This window comes from Magnolia sinica, chromosome 19 (genome assembly GCF_029962835.1).
Source record: "Magnolia sinica isolate HGM2019 chromosome 19, MsV1, whole genome shotgun sequence".
NCBI classification, from domain to species: domain Eukaryota; kingdom Viridiplantae; phylum Streptophyta; class Magnoliopsida; order Magnoliales; family Magnoliaceae; genus Magnolia; species Magnolia sinica.
In genome coordinates this window covers 21,103,675-21,123,299 of record NC_080591.1, presented here as the reverse complement: position 1 = coordinate 21,123,299, position 19,625 = coordinate 21,103,675, and the positions used below count along the sequence as shown (strand labels likewise).

The 19,625-nt window shown below is 40.5% G+C and overlaps 1 protein-coding gene across 4 annotated transcripts in view; it reads left to right on the top strand.

The window, feature by feature from the left end:
- LOC131234690 (transcription factor IIIB 60 kDa subunit) overlaps positions 1-19,625 on the top strand; it is a 49,382-nt gene that overhangs the window by 12,626 nt on the left and 17,131 nt on the right. For 3 of the 4 annotated variants that reach the window (XR_009165743.1, XM_058231618.1, XM_058231620.1), the window contains 5 exons: positions 1,444-1,523; positions 1,628-1,714; positions 11,964-12,044; positions 13,035-13,202; positions 13,291-13,446. Coding sequence is in view for 3 of the 4 variants with exons in the window: in XM_058231618.1 (XP_058087601.1) it covers positions 1,444-1,523; positions 1,628-1,714; positions 11,964-12,044; positions 13,035-13,202; positions 13,291-13,446 (572 nt within the window). In the remaining variant the exon portion in view is untranslated. Of the gene's footprint in view, positions 1-1,443; positions 1,524-1,589; positions 1,715-11,963; positions 12,045-13,034; positions 13,203-13,290; positions 13,447-19,625 lie in introns of all 4 variants that reach the window. The other variant, XM_058231619.1, reaches the window with a different exon arrangement.

The window sequence follows — 19,625 nt, the reverse complement described above, 5'->3', positions numbered from 1 at the left end:
GTCTAGACCGTCCAGGTTGCAGAATTGCAGACCCTATTGTGGATAGAGCATAACCAGAAAATTGCACTCTGAAGATAATGTTAATCATCCCATTGTCCCTTCGAATATGGAGCACTCACTATTAATTGGAAAGTTGGAGCTATTTCTTCCACTGGTTATGTTGTTAGGATTACGAAGAGCGGGCAGTGGTTGGTCGACGGCTGAGATGAGGGGTGGTGGAGTCCTGGTGGTTATGTAGAGGGGAAGAGGAAGAAACGAGCTTGAGAGAAGGTAGCTGAAGATGAAGAAAAGAGAGTGAGGGAGATGGCTAGGATCTGCTGATTGGGCACCAGATGAACAGTCTGGATCACCCAACCACATGCCCCAACCTGTTCAAACTGAGAAACCTGAGGACCCTATGCATATGTGTGGGTCAAGGATCACACAGTTCCTCTTCACTGAGATGCTCATGTCACCTGTTGCATTAAGAGCAATTATCCAGGGCTCATGGATGCCTAAATCTGAAAAGAAAAAAAGTTCTGAAGTTCTTGTGATCTTTATAGTTATGTACTCTTGGAAGGCTAGGTCCATGTTTGGCTGCCTCATCAACGATTGTTTGGTTCTGATGAGCATCATGTTTGGCTGCCTCATCTTAATACGTTGCCTTTTCCTAGAAAGATGCGGCCTATGTTGGGAAGATGATGACTATATGCTTAGCATTTGAGCTTCTGTTTATTCAGTGTCCCTATCATATTCTGTTCTAAAGCCTACAATTCATCTTTCTTGACTTGATGTCCTGATGACTACTTGTGTAATTGTATTACTGTCGGACTTCTAAACTACAAATTGCTATTTGTTTTTTGTTTTTCCTTCATGAAGTCTGTTTCTCATTATTTGTACTTCTGTCATCAACGTGTGCTGAGTTATTCTTTTTGGACAGTATCGCTTGTTTCAAAGTTTTTTGAGGATTTATGGCAGCTATTGCGCGTGCTTTTGTGAGAATCTGATGTTACAGATATTAAAATTGAGACTGAATATATAGAGTAACTAGTCTTTTAAGTTCCCCCCACCCCCCAAACAACAACAACAACAGGTAGTTCGGATATTAAGAAATTATCCGTGTATAGGATTGAAGTAATTTAGTTGTGCAGGATAGCTGTTGAGATTACTGGAGTATTTTTTCCACTCAATGGAATGCCTTTTCTTCTTCAAGGTGTAAAAAACCACTTATTTTTCCCCCCTTGGCCCCTCTCTGCTTTGCATGATTTCTTTTGTAGGTTCATCTTAATTATTCTTCTTTATATTTGTGCTTTTTGATCATTAACAATATCTACTATTGATTTGAAATGGAAGCTGAAATTAAAAATCATCACAGTAGATTGCTGTGGTACTTGTTCGCATGTGGTTCTATCTGAAATCACATTCTGTTCTAGCAAGAAAGCATGATTTCTCATTTGTTTCTAGGTTTAATTGGAGAAAAGAACTTCAGAGTTTCTAAGACTGCGTTGCAAATTATAGCTAGCATGAAGCGAGATTGGATGCAGGTAGATTATTCTTTTGCAACCTTTTTAACAAGATTTGCTGAGTCTGGATGGATACTTATTTTTCAGGAGATTATTTCAAACTCTCACTTAATATGGATCTGCAGACAGGGAGGAAACCTAGTGGGTTGTGTGGGGCAGCGCTCTACATATCTGCACTTTCTCACGGACTCAAATATTCCAAGTCAGATATTGTAAGTGAGACCAAAGTATTTATTGATATCCATTTTCTCAAGTTACATGTATCTGGATTTTCAAGGACATGGTTATGTAGTTTATCAGGTTACAAATTAGATAATGGATTTGGCTTTGTTTCAAATCCATGCAATTAGGACTCTGTTTCACTGTTCATCACGTTGTATTGTTCTGTTTTGTTTTGTTATAATTATTTTGCTCTCTTCATTATAAAATAGTCAATATTTCTATTTTTGAACCATCATCATCTCCTGTTGAATCTCTCCTGCCATTCCATTGCAGTAATGGGCAACAGCCTGGCTTTCATTTTCAAACACCTCACATCTCACTGTCAGATCATATTATTCTATGTATACTCCTCTAGGCTAAGGTTTCCTTAATGTAGTGAGATAAGATCCTTGAATGAGAGATGCTTATAGTCAATGTGAAGGAACTGCTGTTTTTGAAGGATGACAACTTTGTTAAGAAAGACAGCAACGTCGGAAAGAATACAACCAGAAAAGAAAAAAAAAGAGGAAAAATTAGCACAACACAAAAAGCTTGAGCACAAACTTTAAGGAGATACAACATTAGCCCACTCTACAACAAATGAGTGAGCGGAGAGGAAAACACTCCTAGGACTGTGATGTGGACATTTGGTGCACCCATTAGAGTGTACTGGAGGAGGAGGCTTCACCAATAGAGTATCGGAGCGGAAGAGTTGATGTGGATGGACGCTGGGTTCATCAGACCCATTTTCTGACGAGCTGTGAGTGCAGAAGTGGCATGACCGTACTCTGACTGCAGGCTCACGGGGCGGACTTTACACCCTATCGTGCGAGTGTTTTAGTTATATTCGTTTTTTTGTTCTTTTCCTTATTTTCAGGGGCTTTAGTGCACTTTTTATTTTTTCCGAGAAACCCCATTTTATTATTGAATGAATGAGAATTCGTATACTTTCTTACTCTTTTACCAAAGAGATTAGGATTTCAAGATTGACTCTTAGGTATCGAGGATTCCACCCCGGTTTCTGATTTTCCTTCTTTCTAGATCTTCGAGTTGCAGGAAAAGGTAAATATCAGCTGTCTTCTTTTCTTTGATGCCCTAGAATCTGTACTCTCTTTCATCTCAAACCTATCTCTTCTTTATCTATTTCGTTCTTATCTGGATATTTCCTTTTGGTTTGAATAGAAAAAGGGATGACTAGTCAGGAGCATCGGATCCAAACTTGACTGTGGACTGACTTATGGTAGATCTGGAATATTCTCATATCCCTAGGTCCTCCCTTTTTACTGTTTACGTGATTTTATTCTAAGGGGCATGATCCTGACGGAATGATTTCATCTGTGTTGAGATTTGCTTAATCTCCTTGATTGAAAACAATTACTTGATTAATTTTATTATTTGAATATCTTCAACCTGATTAACATGCTTCTAAAGTTAGGCCATCACATGTCCTTGCATCAGTTTTGGTATCAAAGATTGGTTTTTAACGTATGTCAGTTTATCGACAATGCCTCTTTGTGGTGAAAAATTACTAAAGAACCCCTCAACCCAAATCATAAAAATCGTCGACCCATGTACTGACTCTGCGAGGGGGATATATTTTGTTGAGTTTAGTTAGCCATTTTCATAGGTTTTGTTGAGTCCTCATATAGATCTAGGCCATGTAAGATAGTTGGATTGCATTGGTATCAACATTTATATTTTTAGAACCCTTCACTTTTCATTCCTAGTGTATGCCCACGTGCACTGGTCGTGGATTTGGTCTCCATTACACAATGGACTCTGATCAATTTGCTAAGGATATGGAGGGCCTAACTAAGAGAATTGATCAACAGTTTTGAACCTTCAGGGATGAGATCGCACAACAGTTTGCGCATCGGGATAGTAGGTTCATGCGTCTAGAGGAGAGAGTTATGCGCTTAGAGGTTGTTACTCCAACTGCTACTGTAGGTGGTGCCCAGGCGACCCCCGGATGATGAAGAGATCATTATCCCATACCTTGAGCCGACTAGTGATGCCGATGATGATACCGTGGAGACTACCCGCTTGCAGTGGTGAGGTGCGCCTTGACCTAGGTGAAGGAAAGTGAAGATTGGCGCATAACCACCATTTTCCACATGCCAAGTGTGGAGAAAAGAGCTGCAAAGTGATTATAGACAACGGGAGTTGTGAGAATATAGTTTCCCCAGTTACTTTGAGTCACCTGAAGTTGAAGTCAATCTCTCACCCCAACCCATACAGAGTTTCTTGGATGGATGCAACATCCCTCCCTGTGACCTAGCGATGCTTTGTTCTGATTGAGTTTGGACCATACAAGAACAAGTTATGGTGTGATGTGGTCACGATGGACGTTGGTCATATAATCCTGGGAAGGTCATGGCTTTATGACAAAGATGTCACAATATTCGGGCGTACAAATAATTGTGTGTTTAAGCATGAAGGAAAGAAGCCTGGAGCCCGCTCCCTCCCAAATTGTCAACATGAGCGAAAGATGTTGCGTCCCCGGGCAGTTCTAACAGTCAAAGGGCGCCTCATTCGAAGTCGCTTCACATCATTAGATGCTAAGGAGTTTGAGAGAGAGACCAAGGTGGGGACTATGGTGTACGGCCTACTGGCTAGGGAGAGTACACCTAAGTTTGCTATGGGGATACCCTAGCAGGTTCGTCTAGTCCTAGAGGACTTTCGGGATGTCTTTCTTGAGGATCTTCCAGACGAGCTTCTACCGATGCGAGACATTAAACATGCGATATATCTCGTCCTAGGGGCGACCATACCAAACCTCCCTCACTACAGAATGATCCCCACCGAGCATGCTGAGTTGAAAAGGCAGGTGGATGATTGTTTAAAAAGGAATTCATTCATGAGTCTTAGCTGTGCACCATGCTCGTGCTTCATATGCCGAATAAAGATAGCATGTGGCGCATGTGTGTCATTAGTAGGAGCCATAAACAAGATCACTGTCAAGTATCGATTTCCCATCCCGAGGCTTGATGATATGCTTGACATGATGACCGTCTCTACTATCTTTTCAGAAATTGACTTCAAGAGTGGTTATCACCAAATTTGTGTTTGCCTGGGAGATGAATGGAAGACTGCCTTCAAGACAAAGGACGGGTTGTACAAGTGGCTGGTCATACCATTCGGGTTAACCAATGCCCCAAGTGCGTTTATGAGGGTGATAACTCAGGTGCTGCGACCCTTTATGGGCAAGTTTTTAATTGTGTACTTCGATGATATCCTCATTTATAGTACGTCCCTTAGCCAACACATCGAGTGCTTGAGGCAGGTCTGCAATACCTTGTGCACATAAAAGCTCTATGCGAACCTTAAGAAGTGTTCCCTCTTGACCTCCCAAGTTATCTTCCTAGGGTTCGTTGTGTCGTTAGTAGAGGTGGGCACTGGATGACTCGATCCAGCTAACTCGACTTGTTCGACTTGTTCAGATTCGACTCGACCCGAACCGAATGAGTGAGTTGGTCCGAACCGAGTAGGCTTCGCCTAATCTGAACTCAAACCGAGTCGAGTTCGAGTTACCTAGTAACTCGACCCGAAACTAGATTCGGTTAGACCCGACTCGATTTTTGAAACCCGACTCTCTAACCCTACCCTCCGGACCCTACCCCGACTCGATCCCAAAATCTCTCTCCCTCCCTTATCCTCCTCATCTTCTAAGCCCGACAACCACCCACCACCATCACCCTCCTCCTCCTCCTCTCTCTCTCCTCTCCACTCTCTTGGTCTCTCCCTCCCTCATCTCTCAATCTGACTCGGTGCCAACTCGATCAGATTCGGTACTTCTAATCGGATCAGTCCAGGCCAGACCGGACTCGGATCGAGTCAGGCATGCTGGACTCAGTATCGAGTCAAATCGAGTTAGGGTCAGGCCTATTTCAAAACTGGATCGAGTCGAGTCAGCCCTAACTCGGTCTGACTTGACTCGATGCCCAGCTTTAGTCGTCAGAGGGTATGTTTGCAGACCTTGAGAAAGTTAAGGCCATTATCAGTTGGCCTGCGCTGCATACCATACATGATGTGTGAAGTTTTCATGGCTTAACTACGTTCTATCGACGGTTCATCCATGGATTTAGCTTGATTATGGCTCCCATACAGATTGCATACGAAAAGGGGAGTTTCAACGGACTAAAGCCACGACGTGGGCTTTCTCAGAAATTAAAAAGAAGATGACGGAAGTGCTAGTCATGCGTTTACCTGACTTTGCCAAAGTATTTGAGGTAGCATGTGACGCGTCAAGAATTGTCATAAGTGGAGTGTTAAGCCAAGAGGGACATCCTATGGCTTTTTTAGTGAGAAGCTGAACAAGGCTAAACAACGCCACTCCACTTATGACAAGGAGTTCTATGCGGTTGTGCAATCATTGTGCCATTGGCGGCGTTATTTATTACCGCAAGAATTCGTCTTGTTCTCTGATCATGAGGCATTGAAATATTTGAGCTCTCAAAAGAAGTTGAGCCCTAAGCATGCCAAGTGGGCACAATTTCTTCAAGAGTATATATTTGTGCCTAAGCACAAGGCCGAAAAAGAGAATAAGGCTGCTGACACGCTTAGCCGTCGTGTCATGACGCTGCGGTCCATGAGCATTGAAGTTACATGCTTTGAGCAAATTAATGGTGAGTATTCAAACTGTCCTGATTTTGTGATCATTTATGCGTCAGTCTAGTGACCCGCTCTCGAGGAGTGCAGAGTTCGTTCTTACAGATGGATATCTTTTTAGAGAGGACAAGCTTTGTATCCCACGCACATCCCTCCGTGATTTTCTAGTTTGAGAGTTGCATGCTGAAGGGATGGCAGGTCACTTTGGTTGAGATAAAATAGTTACCCTTGTGTCTGATCGTTTTTATTGGCCTAATTTCTCGCAAGATGTGGCTAAGATTGTAGGATAGTGTTGGGCATGTTAATTGGTGAAGCAGATGAAGCAAAATACAGGTTTATATACTCCTTTGCCAGTTTCACATGCCCTGTGGCAAGATGTCAGTATGGACTTCGTGCTTGGGTTTCCCAAGACTATTTGTAAGCACGATTCCATACTCGTGGTTGTTGATCGGTTTTCTAAGATGACCCATTTCCTTCCCTGTTATAAGACCTTATATGCCTCCCACATTGCTAAGTTATTCTTTCAGGAGGAGGTGCGACTTCATGGAGTACCTAGATCCATCGTGTTTGATAGAGATATTAGGTTCACTAGTTATTTTTGGAAGACTCTCTGGCATCTTTTGGGTACGAGGCTCCAGTTTTCTTTAGCATATCATCTCCAGTCTGATGGTCAAACAGAGGTAGTGAATCGTTGCATAGGGAATATGTTGACATATCTGGTTAGAGACCACCACAGGACCTGAGACACTGTTCTTCCCAAAACAGAGTTCACGTATAATTCTTCAGTAAATAGGTTAACAGGAATGAGCCATTTTGAAATTGTTTTAGGTCTTAGACCTCGAGCCCCAATAGATTTAATCCCCATGACTACCCCACAACGTACTTCAGAGTTAGGAGAGTCCTTCGCCCAACATATACATGAATTTCATAGTGAGATCAGGAGGAAGATTAATTCAAGTAATGAAAGTTATAAACTTTCTGCTGACACTCACATGAGATTTAGGGAATTTCAACATGGAGATGACGTCATAGTTCGTATTAGGTTTGATCGGTTTCTACTTGAATCTATGAAGAAGCTTCATGCTCGTAACAAAGGCTCACATAAAATTGTGAAAAGGTTGGGGTCTAATGCTTATGTTGTTGATATCCCTGCTACCATGAGCATCAGCACATTTAATGTGGAAGATCTAGTTCCCTATCACGGGCCATCACTTCTATCTACTAGTTCCCCTGTTTCTTTCCAAATCCCGCTATATATGGACCTTGGCCATAGCCTGACCGTCCTGTACTCATCTTTCTTTCTCTTCCACTTGCACCAAGAATAGTCGAGACAAAGGAAATTTTGGGCTCCAAGGCGGTTTCCACTTGCTCCGGGGGTTTCTAGAAATTCCTACTCAAATGGAGGTATAGGCCCGTTACAGATAACTCTTGGATCACAAAGATAGAGATGCAGCGCATTGACCCGAATGTGCTTGAGAGATACAAAAGCTCACTTTCACTAGTGGCGAACTCTTTCTACCCGGGGAGAATTGATGCGGACATTGGTGGTGCACCCATTAGAGTGTACCAGAGGATGAGGTGTCGCTGACAGAGTATCGGAGCGAAGGAGTTGATGTGGATGGACGCTAGGTCCATCAGACCCATTTTCTGATACGCTATGAGTGCATGCGCGGCATGACCGCAGGCCCACGGGGCGGACTTCATACCTTGTCGCGCGGATGTTTTAGTTTTAGGCGTCTTTTGTTCTTTTCCTTGTTTTCAAGGGCTTTAGTGCACTTTTTTTTTTTCTTTTCCCGGTGGCTTATATATACATTGTGAGAAACCGTATTTTTATTATTGAATGAATGAGAATTTGTATGCTTTCTTACTCTTTTTGCCAAAGAGATTAGGGTTTCAGGATTGGCCCTTAGGTGTTAAGGATTCCACCCCCGGTTTCAGATTTTCATTCTTTCTAGATTTTTGAGGTGCAGGAAATGGTAAGAATCAACTGTCTTCTTTTCTTTGATGTCATAGAATCCGTACTTTCTTTCATCTTGAACCCATCTCTTCTTCATCTCCTTTGTTCCTCTCTGGATATTTCTTTTTAGTTTGAATGGAAAAGAGGGATGACTAGTCAGGAGAATTGGATCCAAACTTAACTATGGACTGACTTATGCCAGATTTGAGATATCCTCATATCCCTAGGTTCTTCATTTTTTACTGTTTACGTGATTTTATGCTAAAGGGGCATAATCTTGACAGAACGATTTCATCTTTGTGTTGAGATTTGCTTAATTCACTTGACTGAAAATAATTAGTTGATTAATTTTATTATTTGAATATGTTCAACCTAATTATACATGCTTTTAGGGTTAGGCCATCACATGTCCCTGCATCAGACTGCTGCACCTATCTTGGAAGCATCTATTATTTCTTTCAGATCAGATAGCCCACAAAACTGCCAAAATGAATTAGCTCCATTTCCCCCTTTCCAGTGAGACCAGCCCAACTCCGTGCCATTGATTAAAAAACTCAGCAATCAAATGCAGTATCACCCAGCTCACTCCAAAAAGATCTAGGAAACTACTACTTACCTTGCTGGAAAACGAGCAATGAATAAAGAGATGGTCCACTGTTTCTTCATCTCCCCAACATAATGAACACATATTTACTAAATCGAGACCCATTTTCTACAAGTTATCGATGGTGAGAATCCTATTCCACCTTGCTAGCCATGCAAACGCTACCACCTTCGATGGAGCACCATAATCCCAAATACGGTAAGTGTGAGCTTTGACGCGCCTTGAGATCCTCCTGAGATTCGGAAGTAAAGAGATATGACCGAGAACTTACCTGACTTTGAATCGGTCCAACAAATCGAGTTCCTCTCATCAGAAAGAGACACACCCGATAGATGTTCCAACAAGGCCAACGGTTCTTGAAACTCATCATCGTGGAGATCTCTTCGAGGAGGGAACCATGATCCTCCAGAAATATGCAGGACAAAACATTGATTTACAGGAAGGTCTGGATCCAACGCCAGGTAAGTCTGAGCTTTGACATCGCCCTGAGATCCGCCTGAGATTCGGAAGTAAAGAGATTTGACCGAGAACTTACCTGACTTTGAATTGGTCCACAAACCGAGTTCCTCTCATCAGAAAGAGACACACCCGATAGATGTTCCAATAAGGCCAACAGCTCTTGAAACTCATCATCGTGGAGATCTCTTCGAGGAGGGAACCATGATCCTCCAGAAATATGCGGGACAAAACATTGATTTACAGGAAGGTCTGGATCCAATGCCACTTGAGCCAGCCAAGGATACATCCTTTTCCAGTTTTCTTCCTCCCAACCATGTATCTGTCCAAAATCTGACCTTAGAACCTACGTCCACCACAAAACCCACTACTTTGAGAACCAGGTCCTTCATATTCACAATAGACCGCCTCCTAAGTCTGCTGCTTTTGGATGGTTGGTTGGAAGGAAAAAGATCCTAACAATTGACAACCTCAGGAAAAGATGAATGATCCACCCGAACATTTGCCTCCTTTGCATGAGTGATGAGGAGCCTATCAATCATCTCTTCATGCATTTTCCTTTTGCATGCTCTATTTGGGCAGATATTTTGAAGTGTTTTCAGATTCTTTGGACCTTCCCTAAGACGGTGGACGATCTTATTCTTGCTGGCAATGGTGCCTCTTTCGGGAAGACAAAGAAGACACTATGGAGGATGTCCCTCTTGGCTGTTTGGGAGGAAAGGAATGCAAGCTGCTTCTCAAATGATTCCAAGTCGATGGAGTGAACCTCCCAAAGAGCAAGGCTTCTAGTGATTGAATGGGCTTCTGGTCTTCCATGTCTTAAGGGATGTAATTTTCTTTTTCTTGGGATGTAGTTGGGTCGCTGTCTCGGTGCCTCTGCCTACTTTTTTTTTTCCCCCTTCTCTTTTAATAAAAGTTCATTATTTTTCTAAAATAATTATTGAAATGTCTCTGATAAATTGGCGATACAAACAACACTTGGAATTTACACAGTTGAAAATATTGGCGATATCGATACATCGGTGATGCAAGCAACTCTTGGAATTTACACAGTAAAAAATATTGGTGATATCGATACATTGGTGATACTTAGCGGCACATAGCTGATACCTGGAATTTCTAATACTACCAGTATTATCAATATTGCTACCAGTGTTATCGATATCGCTGAGCTGGAGATATAGATAATATTGGGGATATTTTGATAGTATCAGGGATATTCAATGCTAATGTATGCATGTAAAATGATTTAGTCCTATAGTTGACAGCTACACTTTTCTAAATCCTAGCTTACTAACTTCTCACGCCTAAACATACTTAAATGAACACCCACAAATTAGGAACTCTATAGTAAGACACCAAGACTGTCCTAAACTTGGACTTGAACAAAATCCTTCCATGTATCTCCAAATCTAATGCTTTCCTATTTTAGTTTTTTTTTTTTTTTTTTTTTTTGTGGGGGGGTTGAAAGGTCTCTTAATGATGATCATTGTCCATCCTGTGGGTTCCAATATTAGGTTGCTAGAAATCCTAGGCATTGACCTTTCAAAAAAAAAAGGGAAATCCAAGGCATTATGTGGATCCCACGTAACTGTCAACTTTTACCAGAAGTTGCTCCAATCTCTGTGTTAAGTCTGGAAAGTCTTATACCTACTTAATAATAGGTGCTAAACCCTTTTGGCAATAAACTTGACTTACACACAAAAGAAATACCTATTAGTCTGTCAAGACGTGGTGTCCCCTGAAAGGCTAGAAAGACTAGAGTTCATGCTAGTGGATTTAGGGCTTTACTTGCACTTTTGCCTACTTCACTTTTGTAGACAACAGTGTAAGTTCTTGAAGGCAGCGAAAATTCTCTATGCCATTTTCATTTGCTAACTCTGAGTGTATTGTCAGAAAGATTTGTAAATGTCTTTTTTTTTTTAGTCTGTCAAGACGTGGTGTCCCCTGAAAGGCTAGAAAGACTAGAGTTCATGCTAGTGGATTTAGGGCTTTACTTGCACTTTTGCCTACTTCACTTTTGTAGACAACAGTGTAAGTTCTTGAAGGCAGTGAAAATTCTCTGTGCCATTTTCATTTGCTAACTCTGGGTGTATTGTCAGAATGATTTGTAAATGTCTTTTTTTTTTTTTTTTTTTTTTCCGTTCTTCCCTTTTCAAGTGGGGCATGTTATATTCTAAAGAAGTATCTATCATAAGGACAAGCACCCCAAAATAATCATCTACTGTACTATAGCCGCTAGTCGAATTGTTTATGTGGCACAATTGTCCACAATCTGGAATATATGGTGGATCCCTCTCTGGATCAACAAAATTCCAACTTTATGATCTGAACAATCTGATTCGTGACCTACAAAGGGATGGTAGAAAAGAATACTGGCAGTATGCAGTGAACAGGAAAAGGTACACTGATTGGTTGTGTAGAATCTTCCAATCTGTGAGGCTTGCATGCGGTGGTCCAAGCATGATGGGATCCACCCTAGAAATATAGAATATTGCCCCAGACACAATCTTGTATCAATGTGCTTCATTCAAGTTAGTAATCCTCTATTCTGTAACCTTCCTAATTGGCAAATCTGCCTTTTCTTTCTAGCCTTCATCATAATTGTTTCTATGACTTGTTTAATTTTCCTCAGGTAAGTGTTGTGCACATCTGCGAAGCGACATTGACAAAACGTCTAATTGAGTTTGAGAATACAGAATCAGGCAGTTTAACGGTAAGCTTCTTTGTGCCAGGACTCAACTATGTCAAGAAACTTGATCTTGCAATAGAAATTGGCCATATTTTAAAATTGCCATTTCTATTCCATATCATATTTTGATTCTTAGAGCTTTATCAAATCATGCCTCTATTTATTTCATATGATAAAGCACAATAATAACAATTTCTATAGTTGGGCATACAAACATATAGGTCCTACATGTGAGCTATTTATTTGGAAATTGTAGTTACTTGGATTAGTCAGAGCATGGTGGAAAACAAGGTTTTCTATTTTGATATCTTCAGCTGGTAGCGATGTGCAAGCTGGTTGCAAAACATTTGCCAAGCAATCATCAGAAAGTTGCATCGAAAAGCTGGGACAGCACTAAGATGATTATAAAAAGAAAAGAAAAGAAATCAAAACTATAATGATTACCCAATGATGCCAAAGATTTCCATGAGGCATGGATTCCCATGGATTCCATTTTTGGGGGCTTTATTTGGATAGGAATTGAAAATCTCTTTCACATTGGTTACCTCGTGTCTTGTGCATGGGATTTTGACTATGGTGTTTGCGTAATGATTGCTTTTTGAATCCAATATTCCTTATTATCTAAACATTGCGGGAAAAAACCATGTATTTTCTTTTCTTTTCATTTTCCATTATCCAAACAGGCCCTAAATATGAAAGTTTATAGCTGTAGAGGGTCAGTCCACCTAGTCCCTTTGGTCCTCGAGCATCAAGCAATAGACTTCAATACGAAGTTGTTTACAATCGATCAGATATTGCATTAATATCTCCAGGCATGACATTCTGATCCCACAACAATCGTGTTTGCGTGAAACTGCGATCCTAATTTGTCCATTTGCATGTTATTTAAGATCTATAGATTTGGTTGTTATTTTTCAACTTTCCAAGTTTCATGCTTGTTGTCTTGTGTAACCTTTGATCTCTGTACCACATGATTAGAATTAAGGTTCGATTCCTAAATTTTCTGTTGATCAGATTGAGGAATTCATTACGAAGTCAAGTGAGCTTGAAGGAGAGCTTCAATCAAAACAGCAACCAAGTTGTGGGTCTAAAATATCTGGGATCACGGAAGTGCTTTGTGAACACAAGGACCGTGGAGAGCCTCATTTTGCTCATGGACTCTGTAGAAAGTGCTACGATGATGTAACCCCTTGCTTACTTTTCTTCCAATTGTCTGTTTTCACTAATTTTTCTTGTTTGGAATACTTGATGCTTCTATTTGTTGGTGCAGTTTGTAGAACTTTCTGGAGGGCTTCAAGGAGGATCTGAACCTCCTGCATTCCAACGTGCTGAAAGGCAGAGAATGGCTGAAGCATCATCTAAAGAAAAGTCAACAGAGCAATGTCTTGATACCATGCCTTCCCAAAGCAAAATTCATCATAAACAAGTAATGAGCTCTTGACAATATTGATTAATATGCTAATAGATTCTCATTGGGCTTTCCTGGCTTGCTGCTATTTTACTAAGTTTTTCTATTAAATTATGCATCAAATGAAACTTCTTATGCTTGCATTTGGTCACTTCTGTGAATGGAGAAGCAAAATTGGGCTTTCCTGGCTTGCCACTATTTTACCAAGTTTTTCTATTAAATTATGCATCCAACCGGACTTCTCATGCTTTTGCTTGGGGGAAGACTTTCCTCACACAAACTTACGAATTTTGTTAAAGTTTGCTGCCATTGTTTGTCGATACTTTCAATGTTTTGAGTTACAAAGCTAACTAATACTTGTCAAGACAACGTGGAATGAAATATTGAACTCTATACATTGGAGAAATAAAATATGAACAGTTCCCTGTTTCTACGACCAGGATTTTCTTGATGAAAGAAACCCATGCATCAGTTATTTGAATATGCTTGTCTGAAAGGGGTGTGTGTGTGTGGAGTTTGTCAGTGTGACCATCCAATAATGGTGGTGTAACCCTTAGGACATGTTTAAAAATGGGTAATTGAAAATTCGCATTTTGAAGCACTTGCTAGGTTCTTGCAAGCTGTCTTTACACAGTGGATCATATGTGGTGATTTAAATATCGATAGTATCAACCAATACTATCAATATCGCATGCGCCGAGTCACGGGGGGGAGTTATTAAATTTCCCTGTATTCACAAAAAAAATGCAATGCATCACTGGTATATCCCGATATGTTGATACGTTGTGTTTTTTTGCCAAAAACCCTTCATAGAAGTCACCCATATTGTTGATACATGCAATACATTCCCCCGCTGGAAATTTAAAAAAACATCACAAAAAACTGCACAAAAATTCATTTTCTCCCAAATTTGTTTGGGGGAGTCTGTTTGCAAACTTGTATTGTATTATTTATGAATTATATGAACCCATTTGGATATAATTACACCACTTCTGTCAGACCACATTGTTTAGGACCTCATACAAATGGAACTTGTTATGCATACTTGTTTTTGTGATCTTTTGGGTCCTAGTGTCTAATCATGCCTCTTTCAACATATTCCGAGGTTCTATTGAAAACTTCCATCATATCCCAATGCTCCCCTCAAACAGTGATGCCTTCTCTACTATATGCAATATTTCCCATGGATGCTGCCAGTATGTTCCATATCCCAAGGGTGCGATACATGCATCAATACGGATATTTAAATCATTTGTCTGTGAGCACCAACTCATGGTGCGTATTGTGGATTGAAGTCATGCCCCATATATTTATATATGTATGCTTACTGAGATATGGATTTTTCTTTGCGCCCATCCTGCTGAAGTATAAATGAAATTCAGGTATTATGTTTTTGACGATTTGCAACTTCGATTGGTAGTGATTGTACTTGCTGGTCCCAGCTTGTGTAAAGGAGGAGAGTTGCTATTAGGTGTAAAGCTGTTCCCAGGTAGCTTGGACATGGCTGTGATGACAATGCAGTGGTCTATGTGCTCGTGCGTGTCTGTGTGTGTATACAACTCTTGTAAATTGTAATACAATGGGGAAGATTCCTCCTAGATTTATATTTGAAAGGATTCTTTCAGAATATTCGTTTTAATTTGAAGGGGAAATTATTTGTTGTACCATATAACATTTGTTTGTGATAATTCTCGTATACAGATACATAAATACGTATATACATGTGTGTCTATATGGGTGTTGTCACACTTCACTGTGTTGGTGAAAAATGTCAATCTTCAGTGGTCTTTAACCACCCCTCACCGTTGAATATGCCAATTGAGCCATCCATTAGCATAGCAACCTCTTGGATAGGCTTTTGCCCCAAAACAATATTTTCAACCATTCCAAAGTAGCCAATACAATTCTGGCTATTCTTTTCAACCTTTTGGGCCCAAATTTTATTCACCATCCAATTAATGGATATTGTAGGATGATTTTTTGCATGGTTATAACTTCAGATCATCCAACTGGTCTAGGTTTCAAGTAGTGGCCTACGCGATCAGTAATTGTTCTACCGAACACAACTTGAATTAATGAGCACATTCATTGATGAAGGTCTCTTAAGGCTAACATTCTTCCCCGTGTATGTGAGTGTCCATGTGTGTGGGTGCTTGTGCATCTTAAAATTTACTTAGTAGAAAGTAGAGAAGTGAAAAAGTAAAAACAATGCATACCATATGTATCAAATATGCCTCAGTTATATGGATATAGCCGGCTATGAAACATGCAAATGTTGGTAATATATACTCCTTTATTGGATTTTTGTCATTGTGTGTAAATGGAAATTGGCATTTGAATTGTTCGTTGAATGCATCTTGTGTTGTGTGCAACCGCCACACTTAGGCGTAGAAGCAACCTTTGAACGAATCAAACACGCACTAGAGAAACGAAAATTTTGGGCAATCACAGAGAACACAACGATTTTACGTGGAAAACAATGACACCAACAAACAAAGAATCTACCATGAACAGAAAGTTACAAGAGATGGACAACTTACATATTTGAAACCCTCGTCTTCTCAGATGAATTTCCCTTCTCAAAACCCCTGCTCTCTCTAGCACAATGTGAGATTAACACTAATCCCACAATAACGTGGTTTATATAACCCGATTACAGAAATAGAAACAAAACTGTGCACTTATGCAGAAGTTGCGCGCACCATCGATTGAACAGTCGATCAATCGACTCCGATCGATTGACGCCACATGTTCGATTCGATCGAACATGCTCAAAAGTGTCTAGAGAGCAAACCCATATACCCATATTTTCGAAATTATCTTGATCGATCGAGCCTTGATGATCGATCAATTGAATAGGTTCAAAATTGTCTAGAGACAAGTGTCGTCGATCGATCGAAAATCCTGTATCTGCATTAGATTGAAGGCATTCAATCAACAATCTCTACCATGGCTTCAATCTTACATCTTCACAAGCTGTTATCATAATCTCTAAATTTATTCATAGCCCCATCGTCACTTCATGTGCACACTTGTCTGCATTCATCCTTTGTCAAGCCCAGAGGAGCAAAACCTGAACTTCTTTGTAGGAATCACTTTCGTAAGCATATGGATTTTCGCTAGTGTGAATCTTCTCAAGAGTAACAATGCCTTCTTCTGACATTTGTCGGATAAAGTGATGACGCACATCAATATGTTTAGTCTGGGAATGGTATACTGAGTTATTTGCCAACTTGATCGTGCGTTCACTGTTACAATGCACATGCATGGCTTCCTGCTAAAGCCCCAACTCATTCATTATACTTCTAAACCAAACTTCTTTCTCCAATGCTTCTGTCATTGCCATATACTTAGCTTCGGTTGTGGAAAGAATAATCACATATTGAAGCTTCGACATTCAATTAATCGCTCCACCTGCTAACACAAACGAGTAACCATAAGTCGGCCTTCTATTGTCCGCATTATCAACGTCTACGTAGCCTATCAGTTTCTGCTCAGATTTTTTGAATGACAAGACGTAGCCTATCATATCTTGTATGTAACGAAGTAGCCATTTCACTGCCTCCCAGTGTTGCTTACTGGGGTTTGACATGCATTTGCTCACAACACCCACTGCATGTGAAATATCCGATCTCATATAAATCATGGTATACATAAGACTGCCAACTACGCTTGAGTAAGGCACACGAGACATATACTGCATTTCTTCCTCTGAAGTAGGACATTGTTTTGCAAAAAGCAAAAAATGAGCAGCATGGGGTGTGCTAACCGTTTTAGCCATATTAAGTCCGAACTTGATCAAAGACCTCGAGATTCTTCTCTTGAGACAACCATAGCCTGCTCCTTTCACTGTTTCTGTGTAAGTCGATGTTGAGAATCTTTTTCGCAACACCCATATCTTTCATCTCGAATGTCCTAGATAGTTGAGCCTTTAATATGTTGATTTTGGACATGTTATGGCTGGCGATAAGTATATCATCAACATATAATACCAGAATTATGAATTCCCCATGACTTAGTGATCCGAAATAGATACAGTGATCGAACTCACTTCTTATTGGCTCAATATGAAATAATCAAACTTTTTATACCATTACCTAGGCGATTGTTTGAGGCTGTACAATTGCCTCTTCAACCTGCAAACCTTATTCTCTGCTCCCTGTACGTCAAGCCCTTTAGGTTGCTTCATGTAGATTTGTTCTTCTAGTTCCCCATGTAGAAAAACAGTCTTCACATCCAACTGTTCTAATTCCAAATTGTATTGCGCAACCAACGCCAATACAAATATGATAGATACTCGCTTGACCACAGGCATGAATATCTCATTGAAGTTGACGTCTTCTTTCTGAGCATAGCTATTCACAACCAATCTCGCCTTGTACCTATCCAGTTCTTGCGGAAAATCCACTTAATAATTGATCATTTTCCTTACAACAGGTATCTCCATCAGCTCCCATGTTTCATTCTTGTACAAAGAATCCATCTCATCATGCATCGCGGCTATCCACTTCTCAACATCTCGGTCATTTAATGCTTCCTGGAAGGTAGACGGATCTCCTTCATCTAGAGCTGGGCATTGGACCGAGTTGAATCGGATTGGGCCCCAACTCGAGTCGGTCCGAGTTCTACATGGCCTGACCCAAACTCGGTCCGATCCAGGACCGAGTCCGGGTCATCTGACTCGATCCGATCCTAACCCATACTGGCATGAACCGATCCGAGTCTGACTCGGCCAGGAGAACCGAGTCGGATCGGATTATGCCAGATTCGGATCGGTCCATTTTTTATAGTTTCTGCCACTGCAAAGGGGTGCGCAAGGTGTCTTATCGCTGCGAGATGTTAGGGGAGAAGGAGTGGTGGGAGACATTAGATTGGGATGAAGATGATGACATCGAGGCCCACATCACAGCTACATGTATGACTCACTTGATGATTGCACTCTCTTGATTTTGGTCACACGTGTGCCATTGACGGTGAGAGTGAAGCCTCACATGGTAGCTATCATGTGGACATTCTATAAAAAACACTGCCCCAACTAAGATCAGTACTTCAAGTAGAGCATTTCTCCAAAAAAAAAAACAAAAAAAACATTACCTATTCAGAATGGAATCTCTTAAGTGGAAAGCAGCTTACCTGTGCAAAATTAGTGAGTACCAGGAGAGGAAAGGTTGCAAGGATAAGGAGAGACACCCGCCACTCAATGATGAAAGCAACAATGAAGGAGGTGAGAAGCGAAGTCATGTTCTGCAATATCACAGAAATCCTCTCAGTAATGGCGGACTTCACATCGGCTGCAACTGTTGCTAAGCGAGCCGCGACGAGGCTGGAATTGCTCCCTTCCTCATCAAACCAGCCCACTTCGTTCCTGAGGATTGCTGCAAAAATCATTAGAATTGAAATTTCAGCTACACAGAAATCATCCATGCACTCTGCAAGACACTTAGGGCCTGTTTAATTTTCCAGTGAACTGGTAAATACCAGGGAAAAGAGTAATAATTATTTCCCTGTGAATTTACAAGCACTACTTACTTTTTGGCACGAAAACCTAAAACATTACAAAATATATATGGGTCCCATTGTGATGCATTTCGCTTATCCACACCGTTCATCCATTATGCCTTTTGAATTTATAGTATGAGCAAAAAAATGAGGTATATCCAAAACTCAAGTGAACCACACCATACAAAAACAGGAATCGAATACTTACCATTAAAAACTTTGTGAGGCCACTTTTTCCTTTGGTGTGGGCCACCTGTGTGTTGGATCATCCTCATTTTTTGGCTCATGCCTCAAAATATTTTGTTAAAACATATGGATGGAATTGATATATCATATACATTACCTTGAGGTTCAAAATTTTTAATTAGCTATTTGAACCGGTTCCCAATGCCGAAGTTTCCCTGGATTTTCAAACGGATGAAATGGTAATAATTACCCATTTCCTGGGTATTTACCCAAGCTCTCGGAAATCAAACACGCCCTTAGTAATTGATATCTTCGGGTGCGGGTAGGGTAGGGTAGGGTAGAGAAGGGATGATTTGGGGATTTAGGGTTCGGCGATAGAAAAACAGGCCGGGTATAAGTATGTGTGTGTGTGTGTGTGTGTGTGTATATATATATATATATATATATATATATATATATATATATATATATATATATATATATATATATATATATATATATATATAGCCTAA